The sequence below is a fragment of the Lactuca virosa genome, chromosome 1 (genome assembly GCF_052849685.1).
Source record: "Lactuca virosa cultivar CGN04683 chromosome 1, Lactuca_virosa_CGN04683_v6, whole genome shotgun sequence".
Classification (NCBI taxonomy): domain Eukaryota; kingdom Viridiplantae; phylum Streptophyta; class Magnoliopsida; order Asterales; family Asteraceae; genus Lactuca; species Lactuca virosa.
In genome coordinates, this window is record NC_136426.1 from 198,198,332 (window position 1) to 198,213,683 (window position 15,352).

Consider the following 15,352-nt stretch of genomic DNA (forward strand, 5'->3'; position numbering starts at 1 on the left):
TATTTATTTGGCCAAATCCTCCCTCTATTTAAAATGTCATAATAGATATGCAACACAATAATGCATATCTACAACTTTTAATCAGTATAAATTATAAATTCTGACTTCTACAAGTTGAAATCAATATATAGGGGCTATGTTATAATGAATGGAGAAAAATTTAAAATTTGTCTTGTTCATATACAATAGATGTTTTTCCAAAATCATCGTAGACTACTTTAATCATATTAATTGATGTGGTGTTACTAAAAACAAAACAAAAGCATAATTCTCTCGTGCTCTTGTAGAAAAATAAGATCTAAACTTTTGATCGATCGTTGTGCAATCAATAATTATCTTAATATAAATACTTTTAAAAATTAAACGTGTTCGGTAAACTAGCTACAAATTGAAACTTTAACTCTAACATGATTTTGTGTAGAAATGTTCGGCAAAATAGTTATAACCTTTTAAATGGAGTTTTTTTGTTTACTCAAATGGTGTTTTTTAAAAACATATTTACCAAATAGGTATTGTTTTGAAAATATTTACCATTTTGGGTTGAAATCTATACCAAGTCAAAATTAAAAGCAAAATCAAAAGAAAATAAAATAACCCCGACCACGTCGTCTGCCATTTGCCCCGACATCATGTCGTCTTCTCGATTCCGACCACAATCAGACGACGGGACTCCATATCCGTCCACAATGTTTGACTCCACATCTATCAACAGATCAAAAGCATTAATTTGAATTGAAATTTTATCCTTTCTTAATGAAACGAGACATATGATGTATGTAAACAAATTTGATAGACATTAATAGCAAAAAAGTTATAAACAACTCAAAAAAATATATTTAAAAAACAGTAGAAATAGAATAAAAGCTAAAAATAAAATTTTAAAAACTACACCTATTTGGTAAATATTTCTAAAACTACACCTATTTGATAAATAAAATTTTAAAAAACAATTAAAAACTCCTTTTATATGTGTTAAATTACATAAAAATTAAAAACTAAATGCTTATAAAAGCTACTTAGTTAGCTTTGGATTTAGAGCTTTTATTTAAAGTCAAAGTTTTAATCTCAAACTTTCAAACACTTTTTTTTTACTCTCAAAAGCTTGATGTTGAACAACCCATAAAACTTAATATAGCTATCTTTAATAATATTGATCGATGTTCAGAATTTGACACTACGCAGCCTTTATGATCATGAATGTTCGTCTGCAGTGACTCCAGGACATGAGGCAAAGCCTGATATTTGCAGCGGTGGATTAGTCGGTGCACGAAAGCTGGCCCGAAAACCCTCGTTAGCGAAATTCTCTTTCCAAAAAAATATATATTGTCTTAAATAAATACATTGTTAACCATTTGCGTAGTGACCACTATTGGGATGTGAATGATATCCCATTTATAGAGTTCGAATTGAATATAGTTGTCATTTATTCCTGTGACCATGGATATTCAATACAGTGACTCTGGACTATGAGAGTTAAGCCTTATAGTCGATACGAGAGATTAGTCGTGTGCGAAAGCTGACACGAATATCAATAAAAAATGCAATATTATGTAATTAAGGCACATACTATTCCATCTTTATCACTTGTTATATTTTACTTTTATACTCGTACTCAGTGCTTAAGATGATGGTATTTAAGTAATAGTCAAGAGATAAAATAAGGTCTAACATCATCTTCCCATTTTTAGAAATATCATGATTAAATTATTTTATATTAGGTGTTGACTATGGAGACCGCTAGAATGACGTTGTAATATGCTTCTTTTCAGTTTTCTAATTATAATAATTAGTAGATAATTTAAAATAAAAAATTTGATAATAATAAACGTTTGCTGCTCAATTTAGTTATATTGAACAACTAAAATCAATAATCAAACCAAATAAACTTATTCAAATTTCCGTTTAACCAAAACCAACTACTTCATACCTAATCGTTATTAATTCATCTCAAAATCATGCTTCACCTTCTTTCCACTCACATACTTTTTACTAGCTCTTTGAAATTATACATAATTCTAAAATTACCTAGTCATGCAATGTAGCATACAAATGGACAAACATAAATTTGATAATTACATATTTCCTTTAAGTTTGTATTTGACAGATAGGCTAAAAAGTTAGTTTTTAATATAAAAAAAAAACAATATCATCGGATAAAACTAGCTGATAAGAAATGACATAAAATAAACATATTAAGGTATATAGCAAACATATAAAGGTATATAGCGGAAAATAAATATATTATTTATTTTAGAATTGTGGAAAATGTCAATAAACATATCAATAAGGTAAATCATATATATATATATATATATATATATATATATATATATATATATATATATATATATATATATATATATATATATATATATATATATATATAGCTAGGTTATTTTGTTTCTTACATTTATATGTATATTAGATGATATCAATAATTATAATTCTTTTTTTATGGAAACTAATTAAATCCGTTATTAATGTCAGCAATAACATTATTTCATAATGAATTCGCATCTAAGTTTTTTTATATGAGTTCGTATTTTGTTTCAGTAGTCACTCACTTAAAATACAATAAAATTGCATGGAAGATATGAATTCATTCTGAAAGAATATTATTGTTGACATTAATGACAAATTTAATTAGTTTCCATAAATATGAGTTATAAGTATGGATAACATTTAATATACATATAATTATTACTAAATTCTTATTGGTGCATTCTAGCACACAATAGATGTGAGAAACATTTGAACCTACCCCTCTCTCTCTCTCTCTCTATATATATATATATATATATATATATATATATATATATATATATATATATATATATATATATATATATATATAAGCTACTTTAATGATTTCATTAAAACATATTACAGTAAGTTTAAAAAATAAACTAATAACTACATTACGCACATCGGACACAACTCCAAACCTCCAAGACTGATAGATGGTGTGTGATCTTACACAAGTTTTTTATAGTCCTTACATGGTTACCTAAACACTAAAAAAGCAAAAGTTCAAAGGTAAAGTCTTAAGTTCAAATTAAACATCATCTCTTTTTAGATATTGTGATAATTTAGAATCACATATTCACATTTACCCTTTGCACAACTTTATTAATTATCATACATACATACACGACATTATTAGTTCAGTTGATTCCAGAAGGACATGTTTATGATTTGGGATATAAATTCTTTACACAACTTGAGCTCACGACGACAACGTAGCCAATTGGTTTTCCTATCCGAACAAACATCTAGACATGGGCTGTAAAAATCGAACCAACCGAAACAGAACTGAACCAGGACCGTATACATATATTCTAATATTTAGTTCGATTATTGGTTTGTAAAAATGCTAGTTTGGTTTCGATCCAATCCCTAGACCACATCCTGAAAAATGAATCGAACTGAAAAACGATCAAAACCGAATTGAATCAGGACGCACGATATATACATATTCAACTTAGTCTTCGAATTGTACAAAATGCTAATTCGGTTTTGATCCAATTCAGGTTCGGTCCAGTCTGATCCATGGACCACTCACCCTTACCTGACATATAATACTTTTTGAAACTGAAATCAATTAATTTGCTAGGGATTGTCATAAATCAACCCTTTAGAATTTCGATGAACTTTTTACACAACATGCACACACAAAACCACGTTGTATTGTTATATTTTTTATGTAAATTAATTAAATACTTGTAAGTATGGGTGTGATCGATTCTAACCTACTTCTGAGATGTTCAAGATCAACCTAAAATATACTTAGAATCGACTCAATGTTCAAGTATATTGGAACTCGAGCTACTCGAGTATCTTATCGGGTTGCCTGAGTAATGGAAAATTCAGTTCATAAAGCTCACAAGCTTGATCGGGCTTTTTTATATTTATACTTTTACCTTTAATCGAGTTGAACTTGATAGTGTTTCTATTAAAATTTAATGTAATTTTATTTTTAAAAACTCAATCGAGCTAGAATCGAGTTTTTTTCATTTTCGAATCGGATTTCAAACTCGACATACCAGATTCAACTCGACTCGTTTAGATAGATACTTAGGGTGGAGGTAGTCCATCACTAAATAATAATCACATAAAGTTGATGTGTAATAATTCATATAATTTAAAAGTGCTGATTATGTTATTGAATATTTATCCAAAAGTATGCCCCTCAAAACAAACCGTCCATTTAGTGGAAATCAGCATCACCCAGTAACCCATCACCTTTTCTAATAACCAAATAACCTGGGAATCTCTCCCATAGATATCCCTAAAACCTGCCTAACTTTTCTTTATGCTTCTGCTAGTGGTTCACCTTTGACAATGGTTCAAAGAAAGGTTCCAAACAAGCTTGGTATCAAAACTCATCTTCTTAAATCCGATACCCACTTGGAATACCTCCGACCATCGTCTCCAAAATCCCATGACCTCAAAAAGATCATGAAGAAACCCAGACCCGTCGACTCCCGCCCCTCTCCGCCACCACCGCCGCCGCCTCTCAGAAAGAAAAGACCACATGACGCCGGAGCAAGAGCAAGTCCGCAGAAGCAATCGCCCAACTACATGAAGTCCACCACCAGTTTCGATGCAAGGAAAGATGTACGGAAGATGACTCCGACTCTAAAAGGTGATTCAGAAAAAGTGAAACAATCGAGTTTGAAGGTGGTGAGGAAGTTGACGAAAACTCCGAGTTTTAAACCGTTGAGGCCTTTGAAGTGTTCGCCGGTGATGTTAAGTGCTCGGAGGACGACGTGTTCGTCGACTTTGAAAGACGCGAAGTTTCCGAGTTACCTTGAACTCAGTCATGGAGGGACTGAGTTGGAAGGGACGTCCGCGATGAAGGTATGTCCGTATAATTACTGTTCGCTCAACGGCCACCACCACGCTCCGGTGCCGCCGTTGAGGTGTTTCTTGTCGGCGAGGAGACGTGCTTTGAAGAATCAGAAGAGTTTTAAGCTTGGGTGTTTATCTCCACGTCAGACAAAGCCTGGTGTGAAGAAAAACGATGAAGTTGTTACAGAGCAGGTGATCTTCGCAGATGAAGGTCCAGAAGCAGATATGGAAATGGAAGTCACACCTGTCACTCCGGTGATGGAAGAAGAAGAAGTAGAAGAAAACAGAGATTTCTTTGTTGAAATTTACAGTAAAGACAAGGAGGATAATTTGGAGTGCTCCGCCATGGATTGGGAGGAGGGGTACTGTTCTTCTTCTTCATGTGTCGATGACGGAATAACTATGAAGTCGCCGGAGATTGAAGATGATGATAGACGTGAAGAGAAAATTCAGAAGATTGGTTTTGAGAGCTTGTACGATGGGCTTCAGGAGTTGTACGATGAAGAAAGCGTGAGCTCTGGAGCGTGGTCTGATTCGGAGGGTGATTATGATTATGAATCGGACAGTTTGTATCAGCAAATGAAGATCAATCACCAAAATGAAATGGAAGACGATGAAAATATAGGATTCGAAGCAAAAATGGATGAAGTTATACCTACCGGAGATCTTGAAGAAACTTCTAGAGAGTCGGAAACTCTTCCTGATTTTGGCGGGAACTCACCGGAAAGAACCGATTCAACCAACAAGCATCACACCACGATAATCTACAACATCATACAGTATAACATATCGATTTTCATCAATGGAGAAAAAACAGAGCATACGAAAACAGATAAACTTGTCAGTGTGCACGTACCTGAAACTTCCGGCGAAGAGAATCAAAAGGTTTCCGATGAACTTCCGGCTGATGCTGAGGATAACGAATCTGCCGAACAATTGGATACCAGTAGCTTAACCGATACGCAGGAGGATCCCGAGAGAGAACATGATGAAATTCCGGCATGCAGTAGGTCAAACTCCATGGATTTTGAATCCGATAAACATTCAGAAATCGAGGAAGAACCTGAAAAACCTGCAACTTCCGGCGAGGAGCTGTTGGATTCCATCGATGAAGAACCTACAAGCAAATCAGATGAGAAACCTGCAATTTCCGGCGAGGAGTTGCCGGATTCCTCCATGAATCTCAACGAATCAACACGACGTAAAAAAACTGACAAAGAGATGGAGGATTCAGGGGAATACAACCTACGAGGACCAAATTTCCTACCGGAAGTAGCAGATCCAGATGCAGAAACGGTGGATTTGAAGCACCAGACGATGGATGAACGGAAAAACGCAGAGGAATGGATGGTTGATTTCGCGTTACAACAAGCAGTCACCACACTCGCACCAGCTAGGAAGAAGAAAGTTGCATTGCTTGTTGAAGCTTTCGAGAAAGTAATCCCAACACCCAAATACGAATCGCATAACAGACATACTTCAAAGGCGTTTACAAATGCAAGACCCATGCAAGCTTGCAGCTGAGATTATTGATTCCAAGGTATATAAGAACAAATTTCCATTAATTTCCAGGAACAATAGGGCAAATTGAAGGAATTAGGGCTTTTCTAACAAACTGCTTGATGCATATGCAGGTGAAGAAGGTACATTGATTACAAGATAATGGATGGACTAGAAGCATATTGTGTGATCAAACAACTATGAGGATGGATTTTAATAAATCTAAAGTGGTTTGAGTTTGATTTCCTATAGCGAAGTGTTTAATTTACTTATATGTATGTGTTGTTGTAGAGGTATTCTTGCCTCTAAACATTTATCAAGTTTGTGTAATGTTAATCTAGTGTGTGTTTTCTTTTTCCAAATTTATCTTAGAAATGTTATAGCATATTATTCATCTGTAGCACAAAAGAAATCATCAACTGTTTTTAGAAAGGATCAATGATTTGATGTCGTAACCAAAATTGTAGGTGTCTTGGGTAATCATATATCACCAAAGACAAATAAATAAATAAAACAAAATGGTGTAGCATATTATTCAAATATTCATTGGGTTTGTTTTCTATGGGTGCTAGGCTTATGTAACACTAAAAAAAAGGTCTAGAAAGAAAAAAACAGTATCTAAAGCCAAACAAGATTATGTTAGAACCTAGTTTATATGAAATTGGTCCGGTTTGAAGCTGAACCTCCAATTTTGGGATTGGTTGGGGCGTCGGTCTATTGGACTGTTGGACCGGTTTGGGTGAAACTGGTTTTCAAACCTTCAAAAACATTGATTTTATATGGTAGAAAAATGTCGTTTTATCCATCATTTCTTTAAATTGTTGTTATATATGGTTTTAGAAATTTCTCAATAACAATTTTGACCCCTTGTAAGATCCCGGTTGCTCGAGAAATATCTTTCCAAAAGTTAAAAGTATAAAAATGTCATTTGAAATTCTTAAACGATCTCAAATAGTCAAAAACACATTCCTCACATCATGACAAAGTGATGAGTTTTCTTATTGTGCCGTTTTTTTTATCAACCATGAAATTTTCATTAAATTTCGACAATGAAATTTGCTTATTTTCCAATGTGAGAGTTCCAATACCGATGTCGATTCCTTGTTGGGTTCTTATGCCAGCAATGTAGCATGCTGTTTTTTTTTGAACGGCTAACACACACACACACACCCTCTAATCATATTCCTAAACTACACCTTTTATTCACAACAAGACTTGAAGCATCAACTCCTTGGGGAATGTCTTCAACACCTTGACATCGCTAGGCCAAATGTCATTTGGTGGAACGTAGCATGCTATTGATATTATGTTGTGTGGGTCGACTTAGGGGTTGCTAAAATTGTAACGTTTTTGCATAAACGAAAGAAGTTATGGTTTTTAATACAAACTAGTTGGCGATCCAGGGCTTTGCCCAAGACGTTAAAAATAGATGCTTTTAAAACGACAAAAAAAAAAAAAAAAAAAATCAAAAGTGAACCAAAACTGCCAAGCTCAACAAAATCCAGGGACCATATATTTATAAAATAAAAACTAAGCCGATAAACAGTACCGGCTCAGCCGGGTACTGTTCGTCAACTCCTCCCTCACATATGTTACTGTTCATAACAATGCTATGCCTTTAATATGTATATTAATTATTGTATGTCACAAATTACAAGTAACTAAGATTTTACTCGGCACACGTTGCGGCAGCAGTAACTTATTTAAGTTGAAGAACTCTTTCAGTAGCAATATAAGTTTAGGATGATTTAAGTTTTCGACATACCACAAAAGTCAATAACCAAAGTCATGCATATGCATAGGAGGACTTAAGTTGCCAAAGCACAAAAGTCAGGGACCACAACCATGCCAAAAAAATGCTTAAAAATAAGGTAGAAAATGTATAAAAAAAAAAATTATGCCAAAACAAAGAGCCGGTTGATAGGAAAATCATATTATATATAATACATGAGAAAACATGAAATTTCATAAAATGAAGGGGTGTAAGGGTGCAGCGACAATAATGTATTTTAAAAAAATGAACTTTTTAAAAAAGGAGGGAGTGAAAGTGATATTTTATAAAGTTGAGGATGGTAACTAAAAAAAAAATCAGATTATATATACTACAAGAGTAAACACAAAAGTTTAGAAAATAGAAAAGATGGAAGTGTTAATTTAGAAAGTTTTAAAATTTAAAGGGGTAAAAACATAATTTTGAAAAGTATAGGGTATAAAGTGTCCTTTTACAAACTAAAGGGATAAAAGTGATAGAAATAAAAAGTCCATGGACTAAATAGTGAAAAGCAAAGTCCGGCCACCGACTTTCCCTTTTAGTATCTTGAAGCCCTATCATATCATCTATATGTGTATAAAACAAAGTATATTTGTATCATATATCAAATTATCAATCAAAAGAAGTAATCTCAAACAAACTAACAAGATAGCAATTAATCACAAGCTATTTGTTTCTCCTTGAATTGGGCTTAACTTGTTAACTTCATTAGCTCATTGAATTAAACGCTTTTCACCCGATGATGAAACATCATTTATTTTATCCCTTAATTGCACCACAATTGTAGGGGATTCCACAATAAGAGCCTTAAGCTTTTCAGAGTAACTATCAAGAACACCATCATCTTGAAATAATTTTTGTGCATCTGTTGTTGATAGATTATTAACAGATTCATATAATTCATGAAACTTGCTTCTTGTTTCCTTTGATTCTATCAACTTCTCTTTTAATTCATCAGGAAGGCAATCCAAAGCTCTACACAAATTAATATTTCCTTCACTTAATGTAAAAAAAAAAAAAAAACTTAATAAAAAAGTAAGGGAAGAAATAATACCCAGTAACGCCTCTAATGACACCCCAATTAAATCCATCAATTACAGATTCCTTGAACCCGATATTAAAACCTACTTGTGCTGAAGCTTCTTTTCCAGCTAAAAGCCCATCACGATATCCAATCTAATAAATTATTAAGATTTAGGTTAAAATAATTATATATTATTATAATTTATATAATTTTTTTTTTGTATGAATTGAGGATAGGATACCGCATGGAATTGGTTTTTTCTTTTTTGCCATTCTCTGTTTAGGTCAGATGATGGATCAAGTTTCTCATCTGAACCATTCCATGATGACTCATCTTCACACCATTGTTCATCCTCAACTTCTGCAAGAAATAGCAACGTAGTTTTATTTATTTGTAGAGTATGTGGAATTGGGTTATGATCTTATAATCAGCTACTAAAATTGTTGTGGTTTTAGTCTATGGGGCATTTCATCAAACACCTTGGGAGCATTCATCCAAAAATTTAAAAAAGAACATACAGTGACTATATCTTCACCATAAAAACCAAAAACATATAAGAACATAGTGAAAATTAAGGGAAACACTTGAATTCATCTATAAAGCCTATAAAGCCTTAAGATTACACCTAAACAAAATTATCTGAAAATCTACACTATAGCTTAGAAATTAAAATGGATTATGATATTATAATCACCTACCTGATACCATTTGCATCTTTCTATCTGATAATTTAGAGTGTCTTGAAGTGGATGAAATAGTAAACAAATTTTTATTTGAAGAGGTTTTATCACTCATGTTTTATCCTTGTTGTACTATTTAATATTTATAGGAAAAAAAAGGTACATATTAATGTGTTTACTTGTTTGACTATTGACTTGGAAATGACGTATTAAACACATAAGAATGGCATGAAAACTTTTTCTTAAATAATGATCAATTTTCGAATTTGTAACACATATGGCCGAGCTTTTTTTTTTTTTTTTTTTTAAGAAATTGAAACATTAATTTCTAAATTTAATTAAACTGTTGCAAACTTTTCTTCCTTTGTGAAGTTTTATACATTTATATAAATCCATAAAATAAATTTTAATATAAGAAGTGCACAAATATAGAAGTATGAGAAGCTTTCTTTTTTCCTCTTCCTACATTCTAAGTAAGCAATGCGATTTTAGAAAAAACTTGCTTTCAAAATGATGAAAAAAGAACCAAATTTCACCAGATTCTTCTGAGTTATAAAATATAAATAAAATAATTTTGTGAAACTCTTTAAAATATTGGAAGCAAAGAAGAAATATTATGTAATTAAATATAATCTTACACAAAAATCTCACAAATCTTATCCATATGAATTATATTTAAAAAGACTATTCCTTAAGAATAATAAGTAAGTAAAATCTGTATCAGCTTAAATAAAAGCATATTTTAATTATAAGGAATAAGAAATTTATAATATAATATCTAGAATTCTATATTAATCAGTAGTTAATAATTTTATTTCTTTCGTCCAGTGAAGGACAATCAATCTCATTTTATTTTCTTTTAGGTTCCAAAAAGTTTCCAGCCAATTCACAATTTTTCATTAAAAAAAAAAACCTCAAAACCCTATAATCGCTGTGTTTTGATAAGTTAAATTTACCAACTCATTATAAAAAATAAAGGTTTTATTATAGCATCTTACTTTCATTTCTTTCTATTACAACAATATACTTTTAAGTTTTTCTTTTTATGGCATTGTCTTCTAAAAAATCTACCCAATTTTGTATTATTTTTCATTCTTTTCTTATTATTACTTTCATTCTTTTTGTATTATGACATTATACTTTGAAATATTTACCCAATTATACCAGTAAAAATCACTTTGTATTTGGATGAAATAGTGTAATTCAATAGATTTTTCAAAGTACAATGCTCTAATAAAAATAATTTTAAAGTACAATGTTGTAACAAGAAGAAATGAATGGATGTAATATGCTAAAATAAGAAAAAGGTAAGTGAATTACTATTTATAGCATTTAATTCATGACACGTCAAATATTTAAATGTTAACTAAATATTTTCATACATTATTTATATCGTTAATTAAAGTTGAATTCTGTAGTTTTCTGTCTATCGACATCAACAACATTTCTCTATTGTTTTAAAACCCCTTCTTCCTATTTGTTTTCATTTTAAATGTTTCAATAAGGGAATATAATTACTTCAATATAATTACTTCAATATAATTACTTTAAAAAAACCTCTTCAAACCACTTTCTGCTGCGCGGCGTAGCACATGCGCAGCACTTTCCCTCTCGCAGCAGTTTGTTTTTTGGAAGACTTCAAACTGCAAAACCTCTGGGCGTGTGCTGCGTGGCGCAGCACTTGACTTGCCTCTTCAAACCTCTTCAGCTTTCATTTTTTTGAAGTGTTTTTTTTAGAATTTTGGTATATCTTATTATTTATTTTTTTTAAAATTTTATTTTACTTAAAAACTAGATTTTTTTAAACTTTTATTTACGGATTTGATACAATTTCTTATTATAGTTTTCATAAATTCTTTTTAACTTGATTTTAAAAAAAAAACTTTAATTTTTTTAATTTTTTTACCGTTTCTGTTAATAATATTTTCAGTTTCAATTTCATCTTTTTTAACGTGTGTAATTTTTTACGAACTTTGTAGACATCGTTTGGAATTCTTTCTTTATTTTTTTTATTATTTTCTTTTTTATGTTTTTTAAAATTAGTTTTTTTCTAAAATAAAGCTGTTAGCTTCTTTTATATTTTTGTAAGTTTTTTTTTTTTAAAAAAGTTTTATATTTTTGTTTTTTTACATGTTCTTTATAGTATTCCTTCAATGTTTTAAGAGTATAATTATTTAAATTTCGGTGTTAAAAACTATTTTCAGTTTATAAAATTAGTTTATTTAAATTTTAGTTACTGCAGTAGTCTGCAGATGTTAAAAAACAAACATGCTTCTTATTATGGGCTGCAGCCGTTTGTTCCACTTATTCTGCTACAGAGGATTGCAGAGGTGGTCCGCAGACTTCAGGAATTTTCGCTTCGAAAAAACAAACAGCACCTAAACAACTATTTGTTCTAATCATTTATCATTTAACATTTCTATTTCTTATATGTTTCTTGGTTAAGTTCAATTACTTTCTAACTATCATAAAAAAATTTAGTATAAGTCACAAAAAGGTAAATATGGGATTCATACCTAGTGAATGGGATTGTTTTATATCATGAAGTGATGTTTGATTCATATCTGCTTTTGGTTTCAAGATCTCTGAATAGAGCTCATCAGCTATACTTCTTCTCTCCATCTATGTAAGCAATGTATGAGTGTTTCTTTCATTGATGATGAACTAAAAAATGATTGTATATTTAATTGAAATTGTCAACATATCCCTTAAACAGAGAATCTACTGAACCAAAAGCATCTGAACAGACTGAACTTCAACTTTCAGTAAGTCTATCCGAACAATATTCTTTCCTATTACATACTTCTTCAAATCATTTCTAGGCACTAGGTCGAATGCTTATGACTAAATTCAGTTAGAATTATCTTGTAAAAGAAAGACTGTATCAACTAAAAAGGCGCTAACATGACCCAAGGAAGCACCACAAGTACCAAATATAAGGGGGCATACGAAGCTTATTCTGCAAATTCAACTTTCTCTGGATTTGATTATCTGAAAATAGGTTTGGGAAACGGAAAGGTAAGACTGATTTGTAAGAGTAGCTTCATCCCCAAACTGAAATCAAGTTTCTATTTCTTGCATATAACTCTAAGTCAAAATAACAAAATGATACTAAAATGTAAACTCTTCCAGATTCCTGTTACTCGATTAGTCATGGGAGCAATCACAACATTGCAGCAAAATCAGAAAGACAGGGAAACAATTAGGAATATACTATTAATCAGAAAAATCAAAGCTAGGATTTTAGATTTTGTACCGGAGCAGGAGGAGGAAATCGTCGGTTGAAGCAGGAGCCAAGAGGTCGCCGCCGTCCGCTGTGTCTTCGTCGTCTGCAGGTGAGAGCGAGTACGAGAGTTGTGCGAGAGGAGTAGGCGAGTGTGCGAGAACGAGAGTCAGGCTATATTTCTTTTTTCTTATCCGCAAATTCCCCCAGAAAAACGACTAAGGCGGTGTCACACGTAAGCCACATCATTTTTTACCAGCTGCCACATGCTATATATTTTTTTAATAATTTAATTAAATAAAACTTTATTTTTAATAAAAAAAAACATAATTTTTCAATACTTCAAAATAAAAAACATTACATTGGTTGACTAAAAATTAAAAAAAAACACATAACATTAAAAAAAATTCTACAAACTTAAAAAAACACATCAAACGATTAAAATAACTTAAAAAACACAAATAAAATAACTAAACTATACTAAATAAAGTCGTTTCCGAGAACTCATCTCTCGATTCATCCCGTGGATCCAAATTAAGCATACAAAATAACTTGAAATTCTTCAAAAGATTCACAAGATGACATTTTTTATTAATTTTGAGAGAGAAAGTAATAGAGAAATGTAAAAGTTTGGTTTTTGTTTGAAAAAGTGAAGTGAATGGTTTAATTTATAGGAAAGAAAAAAAATAAACGTTAACAATTTTGACCGTTCAACAGTCAAATTTACCATTACCCAATCAAAAAACACGACCAAAAAGGAGTGAGGTACGACCTAACCGCACTCGAAACCGCATAGGGGGCGGTGTTCCCCTACCTATGTGGCAAATCGTGCGGCCAAAACCGCACCACTTCCTTGAGTCTAATGCGCTGCTTGGTTCGCGTAAACGTAATTAGAATTGAAATTGAAAAATCGATAATTGAAATTGAAAAATGAATCTATAAACAATTTGAATCTAATTTTATGTCTTTTTTGGTTGACAAAATATATAATTAAAGTTAATTTCAGATACAGTTTGGTTCACAGAAAATTGAAATGCATGTAAATAGATAGAATTACCCTTTTTTCTGTTTTTCTAAATTTTATTTTCTAACTTATATATAAAGATACATTATATAAATTATAAAATAGTAAATTGTAGGCAGTGGCAGCGGTAGCGGTGGTGGTGGTGGTATCGATAGTGGTAGTGCTGCTAGGTGATGGTAGTGGAAGTGGTGGCGGTAGTCGTGGCGGCGATGGTGGTGGTAGTAGTGGTAGTAGGTAGTAGTGGTAGTGGGTAATGCTAGTGGTGGCGGTGATAACGATAGTGATGGTGGTGGCGGCGACGGTGGTAGTGGTAATGTTAGTGGGTTGTAACGACCCAAAAATCAAGGGTAAAAATTTCATTTTTAATATAGCTAAAACGATACCATTTATTTCAAACATTTCAAATCATCGTTAAGTAAAACATTTATCAGAGTTCATCCCAAAATCATTCATTGCGGAAATCATAGGTGTGTGCACTGCGATCAATCCGAGCTCTTCTTTTCCAAATCGATGATACCTGAAACCAAAACTGTAAACCGTAAGCACAAAGCTTAGTGAGTCCTCCAGAGCATACCCCACACACAATCCACAAAACACATATCATATTAGTTGTAAAAGTTATCTCTACCACATAAGCCCTACATATAATCATATAAGGAACCCATGGAAACCCTCCACGGTTTTACACCTAGTGCCACGGGAACCCCCACGTGGTCTTCCTGCCTTGGGAACCCCCATAAGGTCTTCCTGCCAAACAATACATAATGCAAACTATACATACAAACAGATGAGCTAAACATACAAACATATAAGGATGCCCTGGAAACCCTCCAAGGTCTTACACCGGGTGCCACTGGAACCCCCACGTGGTCTTAGCCCACTGCCGTGGGAACCCCCACATGTGTTTATAACGCCAAGTTACTGTTGCGTTTTCACATTATCAATGTGCAACCGACTTGTAGACTGCAACTGTGACAACCCGAAATTTTCATTCCTACAAACCCTACAGTCCAACACTTCAATTAAAAGTTAAATACTTTTCTGCTAAATTTTAGCCGGTTTAAAGTCCGTTTGGGTATTTATATATTAATTATTCATGTAACGATCGGATGAAAGGAAGTACTGCCTCGGGTCTTGGAGTAGCAAACCCACCCTTAGCACCCTAATGAAGAGTTCACACCCAAACTTGTGCAGTTTGGGCCGTAAACTCTTGTGTGGCCGTGAACTCATGCCTTAGGCATGAGTTTACTCCCCATTTGGTTCATTTCTCATTTCCTAA

General features: G+C 32.4%; 2 protein-coding genes across 2 annotated transcripts; one reads left to right on the top strand and one right to left on the bottom strand.

The window, feature by feature from the left end:
• Positions 1-4,204: 4,204 nt before the first annotated feature.
• Positions 4,205-6,713, top strand: LOC145163672 (uncharacterized). Its single transcript, XM_079082480.1, has 2 exons — positions 4,205-6,391; positions 6,486-6,713. The coding sequence occupies exon 1, from the start codon at positions 4,342-4,344 to the stop codon at positions 6,373-6,375; it is 2,034 nt and encodes a 677-aa protein (XP_078938606.1). The 5' UTR covers positions 4,205-4,341; the 3' UTR covers positions 6,376-6,391; positions 6,486-6,713.
• Positions 6,714-8,699: 1,986 nt separating this feature from the next.
• LOC145163679 (uncharacterized) lies at positions 8,700-13,247 on the bottom strand. Its single transcript, XM_079082485.1, has 5 exons — positions 13,083-13,247; positions 12,343-12,448; positions 9,388-9,506; positions 9,177-9,298; positions 8,700-9,097 (listed from the first exon to the last, which is right to left on the bottom strand). The coding sequence occupies exons 2-5, from the start codon at positions 12,446-12,448 to the stop codon at positions 8,836-8,838; spliced, it is 609 nt and encodes a 202-aa protein (XP_078938611.1). The 5' UTR covers positions 13,083-13,247; the 3' UTR covers positions 8,700-8,835.
• Between the last annotated feature and the right edge of the window lie 2,105 nt (positions 13,248-15,352).

Coding starts and splice junctions, on each gene's coding strand:
- LOC145163672 (XM_079082480.1), top strand. CDS start 4,342: ATGGTTCAAAGAAAGGTTCCAAACAAGCTTGGTATCAAAACTCATCTT.
- LOC145163679 (XM_079082485.1), bottom strand. CDS start 12,448: ATGGAGAGAAGAAGTATAGCTGATGAGCTCTATTCAGAGATCTTGAAA. Junction 9,507..12,342: donor AAAACAATCCCATTCACTAG/GTATGAATCCCA, acceptor TATTTCTTGCAG/AAGTTGAGGATGAACAATGG. Junction 9,098..9,176: donor GTCATTAGAGGCGTTACTGG/GTATTATTTCTT, acceptor TAATTTGTGTAG/AGCTTTGGATTGCCTTCCTG.